Source organism: Agelaius phoeniceus, chromosome 5 (assembly GCF_051311805.1).
Source record: "Agelaius phoeniceus isolate bAgePho1 chromosome 5, bAgePho1.hap1, whole genome shotgun sequence".
Classification (NCBI taxonomy): Eukaryota; Metazoa; Chordata; class Aves; order Passeriformes; family Icteridae; genus Agelaius; species Agelaius phoeniceus.
In genome coordinates, this window is record NC_135269.1 from 73,149,326 (window position 1) to 73,164,165 (window position 14,840).

Below are 14,840 nucleotides of genomic sequence, written 5' to 3' on the forward strand. Positions count from 1 at the left end.
CTCTGGCCTCCGGAGGGTGGGCGAGTTGTGTAAGTGAGCACGTTCCCATTCCATAGCTCCATCCCACCGGGAATGTCCCATTCCTCACCTGTCTCTCCCCCGTCCCCGCTGCCGCCCCGCTCCCGCCGGCGTTCCTGATGTTCCGGAGGGAGCGGCGCCGGCTCCGGGATGTGCGCGTCCCTCGGGAGCATGGCCCTGTCCCTGTGCTGTGGTGGCGTGTCCGGCTCTTCCCGCTGGTGTTCCTGCTGAGGAAATTCCCGTCGGGATCCCGGGGGATTGGGGCCATGGGGTGGGGAGATCCCGGAGCAGCTCAGTCCTCCGGGATGGGTGAGAGAGACCCCAGGAAAAGTGGGAAAAGATCCCAGAAAAGGTGGGAAAAGACCACAGGAAGGGTAGGGAAGGACACCAGGAAAGGTGGGAGAGACCCCAGGAAAAGTGGGAAAGGATCCCAGAAAAGGTGGGAAAGATCTCAAGCATATTCAAAGAGACTCCAAGAAAGATGGGAGAGATCCCAGATAAGGGGGAATAGACCCCAGGAAAGGTGAGAGAGATTCCAAGAAAGGTGGAAATGACACCAGAAAGATGGAAAAGATCCCAGGAAGGGAGGGAAAGACATCAGGAAGTGGGAAAAGAGAAGGACACCAGGAAAGGTGGGAGAGACCCCAGGAAAAGGGGGAAAGGATCCCAGAAAAGGTGGGAAAGATCTCAAGGATGTTGGAAGAGACTCCAAGAAAGATGGGAGAGATCCCAGCTAACGTGGGAGAGACCCCAGGAAAGGAGGGAAAAGGATCCCAGAAAAGGTGGGAGAGACCCCAGAAGGATGGAAAAGATCCCAGGAAGGGTGAGAGAGATCCCAGGAAGGGTGGGAAGGAATTCAGGAAAGGTGAAAAAGATCCCAGGAGGAGTGGGAGAGATCTCAAGGATGTTGGAAGAGATCCCAGATAAGGTGGGAGAAACCCCAGGAAAGGTGGGAAAGGATCCCAGGAAAGGTGAGAGAGATCCCAGGAAGGGGAAAGGACCACAGAAAAAAGTGGGAAAGATTCTGGGAAAGGTGGGAAGGACACTGGGAAGGGGGGCAGAGCATCCCCATTCCAATCCCAGCAAACCATGGATGCACCGGGATCCATCCATGATTCCCCAGGGTGGGGGCTCCCAGGTCGCCCTCTGGAGCAAACATTCCATGAGGCAGAGGAGGGAGCTCCTGGGATCCCCCAGGGAAGCCACCCGAGGCCACAGCAGGAAAACCGGGATCCAGGGATTCCCCTTCTCCAGCACTGATTCCAGGATATCCCAGTGGCTTCCAGAGCTTCTGGAAGGACTCCCCAGGCTGGGATGGGAGAGCAGCGGGATCCCGGGAAAAGCTGTTCCCACTCCAGCTCCCTGGGGCTGGAAGGGGCCACCCGTGGGATTGGGAGGGCCGGAGAATTCCCCCTGGGAATTTCCCAGCGTGCATGGCCGGCTCTGTGCTCCTGGTTGTGCTTCCTGCGTGTTGTCCCCGTGTCCCGTCCTCGTGTCCCGTCCCGTGTGCGGAGCTCCGGCTCCATCCGTGTCCCGGCTCCCGGAGCCGTTCCCGGTTGATTTTTCCTTGTCCTTTTCTGCCAAGCGCTGAATTCCCGAGGCCGCGGCCCCGTCCCGGGAGAGCGGCGCCGGATCCCGACGCTCCGGGAATGCCGGGGGCCGCGTTCCCGACGGCTGCTGGATGCCATTCCCAGGGATTTGCTCTGCTCCCGGGTGGGGCGGAGGCGTGGGATGCTCGGGAGCTCCTGGCCTGCTCCGGATCTTTCTGGGAACGCCCGGAGCGGGGTCGTTCCAAAGGCTCCTCTCGGCCGTGGGGGGCTCATCCCATTGGATCCAGCCAGGGATTCATTCCCTCAATCCTGGCACTGGTGTCACGGAAATTTGGGATATTTGGGGGACACCGGGGGGAACCGTCCCCTGTGTTGGCACTGGGGGAACTTGGATCATCCTATGGATCATTCCAGGGCTTATTCCAGGACTCATCCCAAGGTTCCTCCCTGGCCTCATCCCAGGGCTCATCCCGAGGTTGATCCCAAGATTCCTCCCAGTGCTTTTCCCTAGGCTCATCCCAAGGTTCCTCCCTGGGCTCATCCCAAGGTTCCTCCCTGGGCTCATGCCAGGACTCATCCCAAGGTTGATCCCAAGATTTCTCCCAGTGCTCTTCCCTGGGCTCATCCCAAGATTCCTCCCAGGCTTATCCCAAAGCTCATACCGTGGTTCCTCCCAGGCTCATCCCAAGGCTCATCCCGAGGTTCCTCCCAGGGCTCATCCCACATCTCCCGGGTTCAGGACAGCAGGAATTCCATGTCCTGCTCCCACACCTGCTCCTGGATCCTTTGGGATGGCCACATCCCATCCACCGGAGTGACCGGGATCAGGAAAACCTCAGACAGTGTTTGGTCCTTGCCCAGAATCCCTGCCCAGTTCCCAGTATCCATGCCCAGTTCCCAGTATCCATGCCCAGCTCCCAGAATCCCTGCCCCGCTCCCAGGAAAAGCCAGGGGTAGGGTTGGGGTGCGAATTGGGATCAGGATCAGGGTTGGGATTGGGGTCAGGATCAGAGTTAGGGTTGGGATCAGGGTCTGGATCAAGGTTAGGATTAGGATTGGGATCCAGACCAGGGTTAGGACCACCTGTGAACTGGGATCAGGATTAGGGTCAAGTTTGGGATCAGGGTTGAAGTTAGGGTCAGGTTTAGGGTTAGGACCAGGATCAAAACCAGGATCAGGGTTGAGGTGAATTTAGAGTCAAGGTCAGGATCAGGGTCAGGATCAGGGTTAGGATCAGGGTTAAGTTTAGGGTCAGAGTCAGGGTTAAGATCAGAGTCAGGGTCAGGGTCAGGATTAGGGGCCGAGTCAAGGCTGGGATCAGGTTTGCACTTGGGATCAGGGTTAGGGTCAGGATCAGGGTCAGAATCAGGGTTAGGATCAGGATCGGGATTGGGATTAAGATCAGGGTTAGGATTAGGGTTAGGCTCAGGGTTAGGGCTGTGTTTGGGATCAGCCTTGGAGGAAGCTCCATAGAAAAGAAGGAGGATCCATAGGATCCATTGGAAGGGAGATCTCACAGGAAGATCCGTAGAGAGGTTGGAACAACGTCCTTGGGAATGTTGGAAAAACCTCCATTGGAATGTTGGAGAAAACCCCTCAGGAAGGCTGGAGAAGAGGAAGATCCATGAGGAGGTCAGGAAATGTCCATAGGAAAGTCGGGAAGATCCATAGGAAGGTTGGATGGAAGATCCGTCAGAAGACTGGGAAAAGATCCATAGGAAGATTCGGAGATGATTTGGAGGAGGATCCGTAGGAAGGTTGGGAACAGGGGCACACCAAGGCCAGAGGAAGGTGGGCGTGGTCACAGCCCCTTTGGAAGCCACCATGGGAATTGTGGGAGACAATTCCAAGGGTCTGAGGGCCACCACGGAACACCGGAGCAACCGCACGGGAGCCTCACCAAGGAACAGGGAACAATCCAAACGATCCCAGGAGTGATCCCAGCAATCCCAGGAATGATCCAAACAATCCCAGGAATGATCCCAGAGATCCCAGGAACGATCCGAGAGATCTCTGGAATTATCCTTGCAATCCCAGGAACAATCCCAGGAATGATCCCAGTGATCTCAGGAGCGATCCAAATGATCCCAGGAATGATCCCAGCGATCCCAGGAACAATCCCAGAGATCCCAGGAACAATCAAAATGATCCTAGGAACAATCCCAGGAGCAATCCCAGCCATCTCAGGAACGATCCAAATGATCCCAGGAACCATCCCAGCCATGCCAGGAACAATCCCAACAATCCCAGGAACAATCCCAGCCATCTCAGGAACGATCCAAATGATCCCAGGAACAATCCCAGGAACAATCCAAATAATTGCAGGAAAGATCCCAGCGATCCCAGGAACAATCCAAATAATCCCAGGACATTCATCTTTTCCCTGTCAGAGCTTCCTGAGGGTGATTCCTTCCCTGCTGTGCCAGGGAAGCAGAAAAATGGGAATTAGAAGGAATGTGGCTCAAAAATGGGAATTTTCAGGAATGGGGCTCATGTTGCACATCTTCAGCCACGTTCAGCTCATCCCTTCGGAGCCATGGATTTATGGGATCTTTGGAGCTCATCAACATTCCCAAAACCAGGAGGTGGCAATCGAGGCAGTGGTGGATCCCAGCAGCATTCCAGAGTGTCCTGGTTTTCCAGGAGGGAGCTGAGATGGGAGGCCCGGCAGGGAAACTGAGGCACCGGGATGCAGGAAGTTCATGGGATAGTTCTGAGGACAAGTGGAGGGGCAGAGATGGGATGGGATGGGATGGACTCAAAACCCCTCCAGGGCCACCTCCCACTGTCCCAGGCTGCTCCAGCCCCAGTGTCCAGCCTGGCCTGGGGCACTGCCAGGGATGCAGGGGCAGCCCCAGCTGCTCTGGCAATCCCAGCCCAGCCAGGAATTCCTCATTGCCAAGATCCCATCCCTGGCTGCCCTCTGGCACTGGGAGCCATTCCCTGGGTGCTGTCCCTGCAGGCCTTGGCCCCAGTCCCTCTGCAGCTCTCCTGGAGCCCCTTCAGGCCCTGCCAGGGGCTCTGAGCTCTCCCTGGATCCTTCCCTTCTCCAGGGGAACATTCCCAGCTCTCCCAGTCTCTCCAGAGCAGAGGACTCTGATTTTCTAGGACTCACCCAGGAGTCAGATCCCTTTCCTTTCCCATTCCCTGTCCATCCCATGGGGACAATGGCAGGATGGGGACAATGCCAAGGGGACAGCAGCGCTTTGAGGAGCTTTGTCCCCATCCAAGATTCCCACGGTGGCACAGCCAGGGGGTCCCACATGTCCCAGTGCCAAGGGGACGCCAGCCTGGCCACCCCTGGGCTCCTCATGCCACACTGGCCACCAGGTGACCGCCACCAGGGGTGTCCAGAGGGTCCCCCCCATCCCGGGAAAATGCTGGAAGGTTCCCTCTTATCCCAGCTTTTCTCCGCTGGGTCGCTCCCATTCCATGCGGGATCAGCACGGGGCGGGGGGGACGGGGCAGGGTGAGGCACAGGGTCCCTGTCCCCAGGGCTGGGGACACTTTGGGGGGCGCAGAGCCGTGCCAGGAGGGCAGCACCGGCCGGGAGCCCCCACCCTGGAGGCGCTGCCGGAACCTTTGGGGCATCCCAGCGGGATCTCCCTCCCGAGCCGTGTCCCGCACCCCGGACCTCCCCCAGCCCCGCTGGATTCGCGCCCCCATTCCCAAACCCGGCCTCACCCCTTCCCTCTCCTCTCTTTTCTCCCCCGCCTCCCCGCTCTCTCCGCAGACTTTTCAGTAGTTTAGGAGAACTCAGCACCATTTCCCAGCGCAGCTCCGGCACCACCTTCACCGTGCGGCCCGGCAGCCGCTACCCCGTCACCCGCCGCACGCCCAGCCCCGTCAAACCCGCGGCGCTGGAGCGCCCCGAGCCCCTCAGCACCGTCCGGCCCTACGGCCTGACGCCCCCCACCATCCTCAAGTCCTCCAGCCTCTCCATCCCCCACGAGCCCAAGGAAGTCCGGTTCGTGGTGCGCAGCGTCAGCGCCCGCAGCCGCTCCCCGTCGCCGTCGCCGTCGCCGGGGCCGCCGCTGCACACGCTGCACCCGCCGCGGCCCTTCATGCAGAAGCCGCTGCACCTGTGGAACAAGTACGACGTGGGGGACTGGCTGGAGAGCATCAACCTGGTGGAGCACCGGGACAAGTTCGAGGACCACGAGATCGAGGGCACGCACCTGCCCGCCCTGACCAAGGAGGACTTCGTGGAGTTGGGGGTGACCCGCGTGGGGCACCGCATGAACATCGAGCGGGCGCTCAAGCAGCTGGTGGACAGCTGACCGCGCCCGGAGCCGCCGTGGGAAGGGCGGGGCGGATTTCCCAAGCCAAGAAAACCCACTCGGATCCTCCTTCTCCTTCTCCGAGCGCTGCACTGAGGGCGTGGGGCCGCCCCTCCCCGGCTCCCGCCCGCTCCCGCCCCGGCCCCGCGCCGCCGCCTCCGGCCCAGGAATGTTGCATGAAATTCCTCCTCGTTCCCGTTCTCCCAGAGAGGCTGGCCTGTAAATCGCTCCGTGTGCCCCGCCCGGGGTGGCACCGGCGACACGCAGGGACGCGCCGCGGTGGTGGCACCTGGGCGGCGACACGGCCTGGAGCCCCCGAGCGGGCGGGTGGCACCTGCGGGGGTGGCACCTCCCGGGTGGCCCTGCCACGCTCACAGGTGGCCCCAGGTCCTGACACCCCCCAGGCGTCCCTTGCAGGGTCACAGTTGTCCCTGCCAGGCTTGGAGGTGCCCCAAGGTCCTGAACCCCCCCGGGTGTCCCTGCCAGGGGGTGGCACCAGGTCCTGAACCCCTCCAAGTGTCCCCGGCAGGGTCAGAACTGTCCCTGCCAGAGATGGCCCCAGGTCCTGTCCCCCTCCCCAGGGTGTCCCTATCGGGGGGGTGGCCCCGGGTCCTGAACCCCCTCAGGTGTCCCTGCCAGAGATGGCCCCAGGTCCTGTCCCCCTCCCCAGGGTGTCCCTATCGGGGGGGTGGCCCCGGGTCCTGAACCCCCTCAGGTGTCCCTGCCAGGAGGTGGCCCCGGGTCCCCCCCAGGTGTCCCTGCCGGGGGATGGCCCTGGGTTCCCCCCAGGTGTCCCTGGGTCCTGGACCCCCTCAGGTGTCCCTGCCAGGAGGTGGCCCCGGGTCCCCCCAAGGTGTCCCCATCGGGCTCAGAGGCGGCGGCTCCAGCGGGGCCATCCCGGCGGCGCTTCCGGAGAAAGGAAGGAAAGAAAGGATGAAGGAAAGGAGGAAGGAAAGGAGGAAGGAAAGGAAAGAAAGGATGAAGGAAAGGAGGAAGGAAGGGCCGGGAAGGCTCCAGCGGCGGCCGTGCCACCCCGAGCCGTGCCAGGCCGTGCCAGAAGAGCCCCCCCCGCCAGGCGGACCCCCCGGACTCTGAGCTGCTGCCCCGGCCGGGTGAGAGGGAGCGAGGAGCGCATGGATCGAAGCATGTTTGGGAATGTCGGGAGGCTGGGGGGGGGACGAATCCCGCAGCAAAAAAAGAAAAAAACAAAAAAAACGCTTTGGCAACGTTTAGAGGGGAGGGGGCGGGGGGTGGGAAAGGTTTGATTTCCTCTGGGCTTGGGGTCTTGTTTTTTCCAAAGGGGGGGAAAAGCGTTGATGGGAAATTATTTAATCTCCGTGCATTTATCTAGAGAGCAGCTGATAAGCCCCACGAGATAACGAATTACAGGATCCTCCCCCCCCACACACACCCCCCTTCCGCCCCCCTCCCCCCACAAAATCCTGCTCATCCCTCGTTTTGCATCTTTTTAAGCAGCTCTATATTTGGAAAGAGAGAATATCTATATATCTATATCTCCAGAGCTATAGCCACCTGATTTTTGTTAGGATTTTTCCTAAAAGAATTCCTGTCTCTGGACTGGAGGAGACGCTCCCGGGACGCCCGTGGCTCGCGGGAGTTTTTAAGCGACTGAATGAATGTGAAAAAGTCTTTTTAAACACACCACAAAAACCCCTAAAATTCCCTCCCCCCCCCAGAAACAGCTCTTTTCAGACGCTCTGGATTTGTAAAGATTCAGAGAAATCACAAAAAAAACACACACACACACACACAAAAAAAACACAAAAACACAAACTTGCGTTTTGGGACACACCGAGTCTTCCAGGCACACAGCAGGGAGGTCCCCGGGGGCCGTGTCCCCGATTTTGGGGGTCCCGGGGCTGGTGGTGGCCGCGGGGACGATGCCCGGAGGAGGGGACGCTCCCCGTGGCCGTGTCCCCAGCGCCACCCGCGTGTCCCCCGGGCGGGGGCAGCCCGGCTGGCCGGGAGGGGAGGGCTCGGTGCTCCCAAAAGCCGAGCGAGGCCCCCAGGAAGGCATTAACAAAAAACTCTTCTGGTGCTAAGAGGGGAGGACAGGGAGCTCCGTCCTGACCCTCAACATCTCCGAACTTTCCGACCCTGCCAGGGAAAAGGGCCCGGAGCTCCCCCGGGCTGTCCCCGGGATGTCCCCTGTCCTATGTCGGGGTATCGGGACCCCCCCGGGATGTCCCTGCCCTGTGTCGGGGCACCGGGATGTCCCCGGGATGTCCCTGCCCTGTTTCGGGGCACCGGGATGTCCCCGGGATGTCCCCTGTCCTATGTCGGGGCACCGGGATGTCCCCGGGATGTCCCTGCCCTGTGTCGGGGCACCGGGCTGTCCCGGGAGGGTCCCCGGTGCCATCTCCTTGTCCCCGAGCCCTCACCCCCGTGGCGACCCCCGCCGTTCTCCGGCAGCCCCCGGGGGCCGTGGCCTGTCCCTGTCCCCGGCTGCCACCCCGCTGTCCCAGCCGGGAACGGGGAAGGGCCCGGTGGGCGACGAGCCGGGAAAAAATATCCCGGGAAAAACAAAATAAAAAAAACCCGGGAATGGCGGGCTCGGTGAGCCCGGACACGTCCCGACCCCTCCCCTGCGCCACCGCGGTGCCACCGCGCCCGCCGGGTGTCCCTGCCCAGCTCAGGTCCTGCCCCTCGGCCGCGTCCCCGCAGTGCCACCAATGTCCCAACCCCGGCCTCTCCCGCCGCCAATCAGCGCCCGTGTCCCCAGACCTGCCCTGCCAGCCCCGCTGTGTCACCAAGTGTCACCCTCGGCCCCCAAACCCTCCGTGCCAGCCCCACCCTGTGCCCTCCCATCGGGACCCAAAATCCATCCCACCCTTACCCACCAAATCCATCCCACCCGTGCCCCCAAAATCACCTCACCTGTGCCCCCGAATCCATCCCACCCTTACCCCAAATCCATCTCATCTGTGCCCCCAAAATCCATCCCACCCTTACCCCAAATTCACCTCACCTGTGCCCCCAAATCCATCCCACCTGTGCCCCCAAAATCACCTCACCTGTGCCCCCAAATCCATCCCCACCCTTACCCACCAAATCCATCCCACCTGTGCCCCAAAATCCATCCCACCCGTGCCCCAAAATCCATCCCACCCTTACCCCAAAATCCATCCCACCCTTACCCCAAATTCACCTCACCTGTGCCCCCAAATCCATCCCCACCCTTATCTCCCAAATCCATCTTACCTGTGCCCCCAAATCCATCCACCTGTGCCCCCAAATCCATCCCACCCTTACCCCAAATTCACCCCACCTGTGCCCCCAAAATCCATCCCACCCTTACCCACCAAATCCATCCCACCCGTGCCCCAAAATCCATCCCACCCTTACCCACCAAATCCATCCCACCTGTGCCCCAAAATCCATCCCACCCTTACCCCAAAATCCATCCCACCCGTGCCCCAAAATCCATCCCACCCGTGCCCCAAATCCTTCCTACCTGCCCCCAAATCCATCCCACCTATCCCCCCAAATCCATCCCCACCCCCCTCACCAGCCGGTGCCACCCTGGCCCTGTGTCCCCGCTGTGTCCGGCATTCCCGGGACACTCCAGGCACAGGGACAGGCTGGCAGCTCCCACCCCAAATCCCTTCCCAAATCCCATCCCAAATCTGATCCCATCCACCTCCCATCTCAAATCCCACCCCAGCTCTCATCCCACCTCCCATCCCAAATCCCATCCCAGACAATCCCGTGCCACCCTCCTGTGCCTCCCCTGCCCCTTCTCTCCGTGTCCCCTGTGTCCCCTGTGTCCCTGTGTCCCTCCGCCACCTCCCGGTGCTGTCCCGAGCCCCTCCACATCCCGCCGGGAATGTCGCACGCGGGAATGTCGCACGCGGGAATGTCGCATGCGGGAATGTCGCGTGCCGGAATGTCGCGTGCCGGAATGTCGCATGCGGGAATGTCGCACGGCGGCATGGTCCCGGTGCCATGGCGCGGGCTCCTTCCCCCGCTGTGGGATTGGGGCATTCCCGGGAATTCCTCGGGCTGTCCCTTCCCGGGGCCGCTCCCCCGGGGGATCCCGCTGGGGACGCGCCCGTGGCTGTTTTGGCCGCGCCGCCCCGCACCTGGCACCTGGCACCTGGCACCTGGCTGTCCCCGCGCCTGGCACCCGGCTGTCCCCACACCTGGCACCTGGCTGTCCCCACACCTGGCACCTGGCTGTCCCCGCCTTGGGGACACGGGGGACCCCTCGGAGCCCCCCGCGAGCGCTCGGCTTGGCCACGGCCCCGCACGGCCACCGCTGGTCCCGGCTGGGCCACCCCTGTCCCCTGGGTGCTGCGCTGGCCCTCGGCACGGCCTGGCACTGCCCACCCTGCCTGGCACTGCCCAGCCTGCCTGACCGCCCTGCCTGGCACTGCCCATCCATGACAAACATTGCCCACCCTGCCTGGCACTGCCCACCCTGCCTGGCACTGCCCATCCATGCCAAACACTGCTCACCCTGCCTGGCACTGCCCAGCCTGCCTGACCATCCTGGCTACCCCTGCCTGGCCACTCCAGCCTGGCACTGCCCGGCCTGGCAGGCACTGACCACCCCAGCCTGGCACTGCCCACCCATGCCAAACACTGACCACCCTGCCTGGCACTGCCTGACCATCCTAGTTACCCCTGCCTGGCCACCCCAGCCTAGCACTGACTGCCCTGCCCACCCCTGCCTAGCCCTGTCCACTCTGTTTGGCCACTCTGACCACCCTGCCAGACACTGCCCACCCTGCCTGGCCACCCCTGCCTGGCACTGCCCGACCACCCTGACCACCCTGCCTGTCATTGACCACACTGTCTGACCCCCTGACCACCCTTGCCTGGCACTGACCACCCCAGCCTGGCACTGCCCACCCTGGCTACCCCTGCCTGCCCACCCTTGCCTGGCACTGCCCACCCTTGCCTGCCCCTGCCTGTCCCTGCCTGTCCCTGCCTGTCCCTCCCTGTCCCTCCCCACTCCCCGCAGCCCCCGGCAGCCCCCGGCTCTCTCGGTGTCCCCTGGGTGGCACCGCTGTCCCGGTGTCCCCTCGCGGAGCCCCGCGCTGTCCCCTGGGGCTCGGGGGCTCCGCCGGCGCCACGGGCGCGGGTGGAAGGTGACAGTGGTGGCCTGAGCGCGGGCAGCCCGGCGCCGTCCCGCCGGGTGTCCCGGGGTCTCCGCCCCTTCCGCAGCTGTTTTTTGGGGCCACACCGAGACGGAGACCCCCGCCCGCGGCCGCCTCTCGCCGCGAGAGGCCGAACCCGCGGAGCGCAACCGCTCCGCTCAAGCTCGCTCTGGGACCGGAGAGCTGTGCGCCTTCTCGCCATTTCGGAGGAGCCTTCCCCTCCCTCTCCCTCCTCCTCCTCTCCCTCCTCGTCCTCCTCCGCGCCCCCCGAGGGCGGAAATGGCGGTGCCCGCTCCGCGCCCGCGGAGCCGCGGCCGTGCCCGGCCCGCACCCCCAGCTCCCGCTGAAGCAGCTGCAGCCGTACCTGTGTTGGCGAACACTGAGTGTCACCCGCGCCGCTCGCGGGGACACCACGGCTCGTCCCAGTCAGGCCCCACGCCAGAGAAGGCGACTTCCACCCGCGCTGCCCGTCCCGAGAGCGCCCGGGGCTGCCACCGAGCTGCCCCGTGTGTCCCCGCAGCCTCCTCGTCCTGCTGTCCCTGTCCCCTGTCCTGTTTATCCCTGCCCCGTTATCCCTGTCCCCTGTGCCAGGCATCCCTGTCCCCCGTGCCACGCATCCCTGTCCCCTGTGCCACTCATCCCTGTCCTCTTGTCCCGTTATCCCTGTCCCCTGCACCAGGCATCCCTGTCCCCTTGTCCCGTTTATCCCTGTCCCCTGTGCCACTCATCCCTGTCCCCTGTGCCAGGCATCCCTGTCCCCCGTGCCACTCATCCCTGCCCCCTGTGCCACTCATCTCTGTCCTCTTGTCCCGTTATCCCTGTCCCCTGCACCAGGCATCCCTGTCCCCTTGTCCCGTATATCACTGTCCCCTGTGCCACTCATCCCTGTCCCCCTGTCCCATTTATCCCTGTTCTGTCTATCCTTGTCCTCTGTGCCACTCATTGCTGTCCCCCTGTCCCGTTTATCCCTGTCCCGTTTGTCCCTGTCCCCAGCCCCTCTCATCCTTTGTCTCCTGTGTCATTCGTCCTGTTCCCTGCCCCGCTCATCCCCATTCCGTTCATCCCTGTCCCCTTGTCTCGTTTGTCCCTGTCACCTGCCCCACTCGTCCTTGCCTCCGTGCCACTCATCCCTGTCCCCAGCCCTGCTCATCCCTGTCCCCCATCCCATAAATTCCTGTCCCCAGCCCTGCTCACCCCTGTCCCCTGTGCCACTCATCCCTGTCTCCTGTTCAGGTCATCCCTGTCCCCTGCCCGTTCGTTCTTGTGCCCCGCTCCACTCATCCTGTCCCCCACCATCGTCATTTCTGTCCCCTGTCCTGCCCATCCCTGTCCCCTGTCCTGCCCATCCCTGTCCTCTGTGCCACTCACCCCTGTCTCCCTCATTTCCCACCCCTGTCCCCTGTCCTGCCCATCCCGGTCCCCCTCATTTCCTATCCCTGTCCCCCACCCTGCCCGTTCCTGTCCTCTGTGGCACTCACCCCTGTCCCCCTCATTTCCCACCCCTGTCCCCCGCCCTGCCCATCCCGGTCCCTTGCCCACCCTTGTCCCCTGCCCTGCCCATTCCTGTCCCCTGCACTGCCCGTCCCTGTCCCCTGTCCTGCCCATCCCTGTCCCCCTCATTTCCCATCCCTGTCCCTTGCCCACCCTTGTCCCCTGCCCCGCTCATCCCTGTCCCCCACCCTGCCCGTCCCTGTCCCCTGCCCACCCCTGTCCCCCACTCTGCCACGGGGATGTGGCAGATCTGGACAAGGGACTTCCAAAAGGCCATCAGGGTCCCCGGGTGAACTGGTTTCGCCTGGGGCGGCCCCTCCAGCTGCCAGCACAGACCCCCGGTGTCCCCTCCGTGTCCCCCCAGTGCTCCTCTGCGCCCCCAGCCTGTGCCCCGCAGTGCCACCGGCAGCCAGGGTCACCCACCCGGTGTCACGGTGCCACCACCAGGACCCCACGGTGCCCCTCGGCCACGGGTCGGTGCCGTGGCCGTTCCCAAAGCGCTGCCGTCCCCTTCCCGGGAGTGATTCCCGGTGTCCCCAGCTCCTGTCCCCGCCCCAGCCACCTCCGGAGCCGGGGCCACCTTGCCTTTGGAAAAGCCATCCAGGAGAAGGCAGAGCGGGAGCCCAGCTGACCCCTGACCCCGGCCTGGCCCCTCGGCCGCGCTGACCCCTGGGTCACACTGACCCCTCGGCCACGCCAACCCTTCGGCCGCGCTGACCCCTCGGTCACCCCCGGCTCTGCCAACCCCCGGGTCACACTGACCCCTCGGTCACAACAACACATCGGCCACGCCAAACCTTTGGCCACACTGACCCCTCGGCCACGCCAGTCCCAGGGTCACGCTGACCCCTTGGCCATGCCAACCCATCGGCTGTGCCGACCCCTCGGCCACATTGACCCCTCGGCCACGCCAACCCTTTGGCCATGCCAACCCTTTGGCCACGCCAACCCTTTGGCCACACCAACCCCTTGGCCATGCTGTGGCCACGCCAACCCATTGGCCAGGCTGGCCCCTTGACCACACTGACCCCTTGGCCATGCCAAGCCATTGGCCGTGCCAAACCCTTGGTCAGCCCTCAGACCCATTGGCCCCACAGCCACACTGACCCCTCAGCCACACTGACCCCTAAGCTGTGCTGACCCTTTAAGCACCCTTGGCCCTTGGCCACGCCAAGCCCTCGGCCACGCCAGCCCATCGGCCGTGCCAACCCTTTGACCACCCTTTGGCCCTTTGGCCACGCCAACCCGCCAGCCATGCTGAGCCCCCGGCCACGCTGACCCCTTGGCCACGCCAATCCATTGGCTGTGCCAAGTCCTTGACTACCCTTCAGCCCTTTGGCCATGCCAATCTTTCGGCCATGCCAGCCCCTCGGCCGTGCCGATCCCTTGACCACCCCTTGGCCCTTTGGCCATGCCAGCCCATTGGCCGTGTTGACCCCTTGGCCATGCCAACCCATCGGCCGTGCCGACCCTTTGACTACCCCTTGGCCACACCAATCACTTGGCCATGCCAATCCATTGGCCGTGTTGACCACTTGGCCATGCCAACCCCTCGGACGTGCCAACCCTTGGCCACGCCAGCCCATTGGCCACGATGACCCCTTGACCACGCCAACCCCTCAGCCATGCCAACCTATTGGCCGTGCCAAGCCCTTGACCACCCCTCGGCTGTGCCAACCCCTCGGCCATGCCAACCGTTGGCCGTGTTGACCACTTGGCCACGCCAACCCCTCGGCCATGCCAATCTATTGGCCGTGCCAAGCCCTTGACCACCCCTCGGCCATGCCAACTCCTTGGCCACGCCAACCCCACGGCCGCGCCGGCCCTTTGGCCACGCCAACCCCTCGGCCACGCCAACCCCTCGGCCGTGCTGACCCTTTGACCACCGCTTGGCCTCTTGGCCACGCCGACCCCTTGACCACGGCTCGGCCACGCCAACCCCAGGGCCGTGCCGCCCCCGGCCGCGCCGCCCCCGCCCCGGGCCGCGGCGTTACTGTGATTCCTCTCATGGCTTCTCCACCACTCGGGTTTTTCCGCTGTACAAAGGGAGACACTTTTCCTTTTCTTTTCCCCCCGCTTCCAAAGGGGTTTTTTCCCCCCCAAGCTGTCGATATTTTTCCGTTGTCCAGCCCGGCGCCATCGCCCCCCTCCATCCGCCCGTCCGTTCCCCCGACTGTGACAAAGAGCAGAACCCCCCGGGGTCACTCAGCTCCCGGGGATCCCCGGCCCTGCCAGCCCCATCCGCGGCGGGGCCGCTGTCCGGCCGGCCGGCCGCTGTCCGGCCAGGCCCTCACTGCCCATGCATGTGCCACGCCCTCACGCCCGCTGCATGTGCACAGCCCGGCCCCGCCACACTCTCGGTTCCGTCCCCCAGCCGG

The 14,840-nt window shown here is 63.6% G+C and overlaps 3 protein-coding genes across 5 annotated transcripts in view; 2 read left to right on the top strand and 1 right to left on the bottom strand.

Annotated features, from left to right (window-relative positions):
• SHANK3 (SH3 and multiple ankyrin repeat domains 3) overlaps window positions 1-6,481 on the top strand; it is a 145,358-nt gene extending 138,877 nt beyond the window's left edge. The window contains 1 exon segment of the mRNA XM_077179334.1: window positions 5,302-6,481. Within this exon segment, the coding sequence (XP_077035449.1) occupies window positions 5,302-5,848 (547 nt within the window). The 3' untranslated portion in view covers window positions 5,849-6,481.
• Window position 6,482: 1 nt separating this feature from the next.
• On the top strand, window positions 6,483-9,499 carry LOC143694179 (uncharacterized). 2 transcript variants are annotated; one of them, XM_077179323.1, is made up of 3 exons: window positions 6,483-8,832; window positions 8,879-9,143; window positions 9,191-9,499. In XM_077179323.1, the coding sequence occupies exons 1-3, from the start codon at window positions 8,081-8,083 to the stop codon at window positions 9,497-9,499; spliced, it is 1,326 nt and encodes a 441-aa protein (XP_077035438.1). In that variant the 5' UTR covers window positions 6,483-8,080. The 2 variants fall into 2 exon arrangements, with proteins under 2 accessions (XP_077035438.1, XP_077035439.1); XM_077179324.1 differs by having other exon boundaries at window positions 6,483-8,860; window positions 9,023-9,499.
• Window positions 9,500-10,055: 556 nt separating this feature from the next.
• LOC143694180 (uncharacterized) lies at window positions 10,056-11,573 on the bottom strand. Of its 2 annotated transcripts, XM_077179330.1 has the most exons (3): window positions 10,500-11,573; window positions 10,236-10,293; window positions 10,066-10,184 (listed from the first exon to the last, which is right to left on the bottom strand). In XM_077179330.1, the coding sequence occupies exon 1, from the start codon at window positions 11,564-11,566 to the stop codon at window positions 10,652-10,654; it is 915 nt and encodes a 304-aa protein (XP_077035445.1). In that variant the 5' UTR covers window positions 11,567-11,573; the 3' UTR covers window positions 10,066-10,184; window positions 10,236-10,293; window positions 10,500-10,651. The 2 variants fall into 2 exon arrangements, 1 of the variants encoding a protein (XP_077035445.1); XR_013182530.1 differs by lacking the exon at window positions 10,236-10,293 and having other exon boundaries at window positions 10,056-10,184; window positions 10,294-10,527.
• Between the last annotated feature and the right edge of the window lie 3,267 nt (window positions 11,574-14,840).

Excerpts from the sequence above, each read along its gene's own strand:
- LOC143694179 (XM_077179323.1), top strand. The coding sequence starts at position 8,081 with ATGTCCCCGGGATGTCCCTGCCCTGTTTCGGGGCACCGGGATGTCCCC. Across the intron at positions 8,833-8,878 it reads CACCCTTACCCCAAATTCAC|CTCACCTGTGCCCCCAAATC; the intron begins CTCACCTGTGCC and ends CCCCAAAATCAC. Across the intron at positions 9,144-9,190 it reads CAAATTCACCCCACCTGTGC|CCCCAAAATCCATCCCACCC; the intron begins CCCCAAAATCCA and ends ATCCCACCCGTG.
- LOC143694180 (XM_077179330.1), bottom strand. The coding sequence starts at position 11,566 with ATGCCTGGCACAGGGGACAGGGATAACGGGGCAGGGATAAACAGGACA.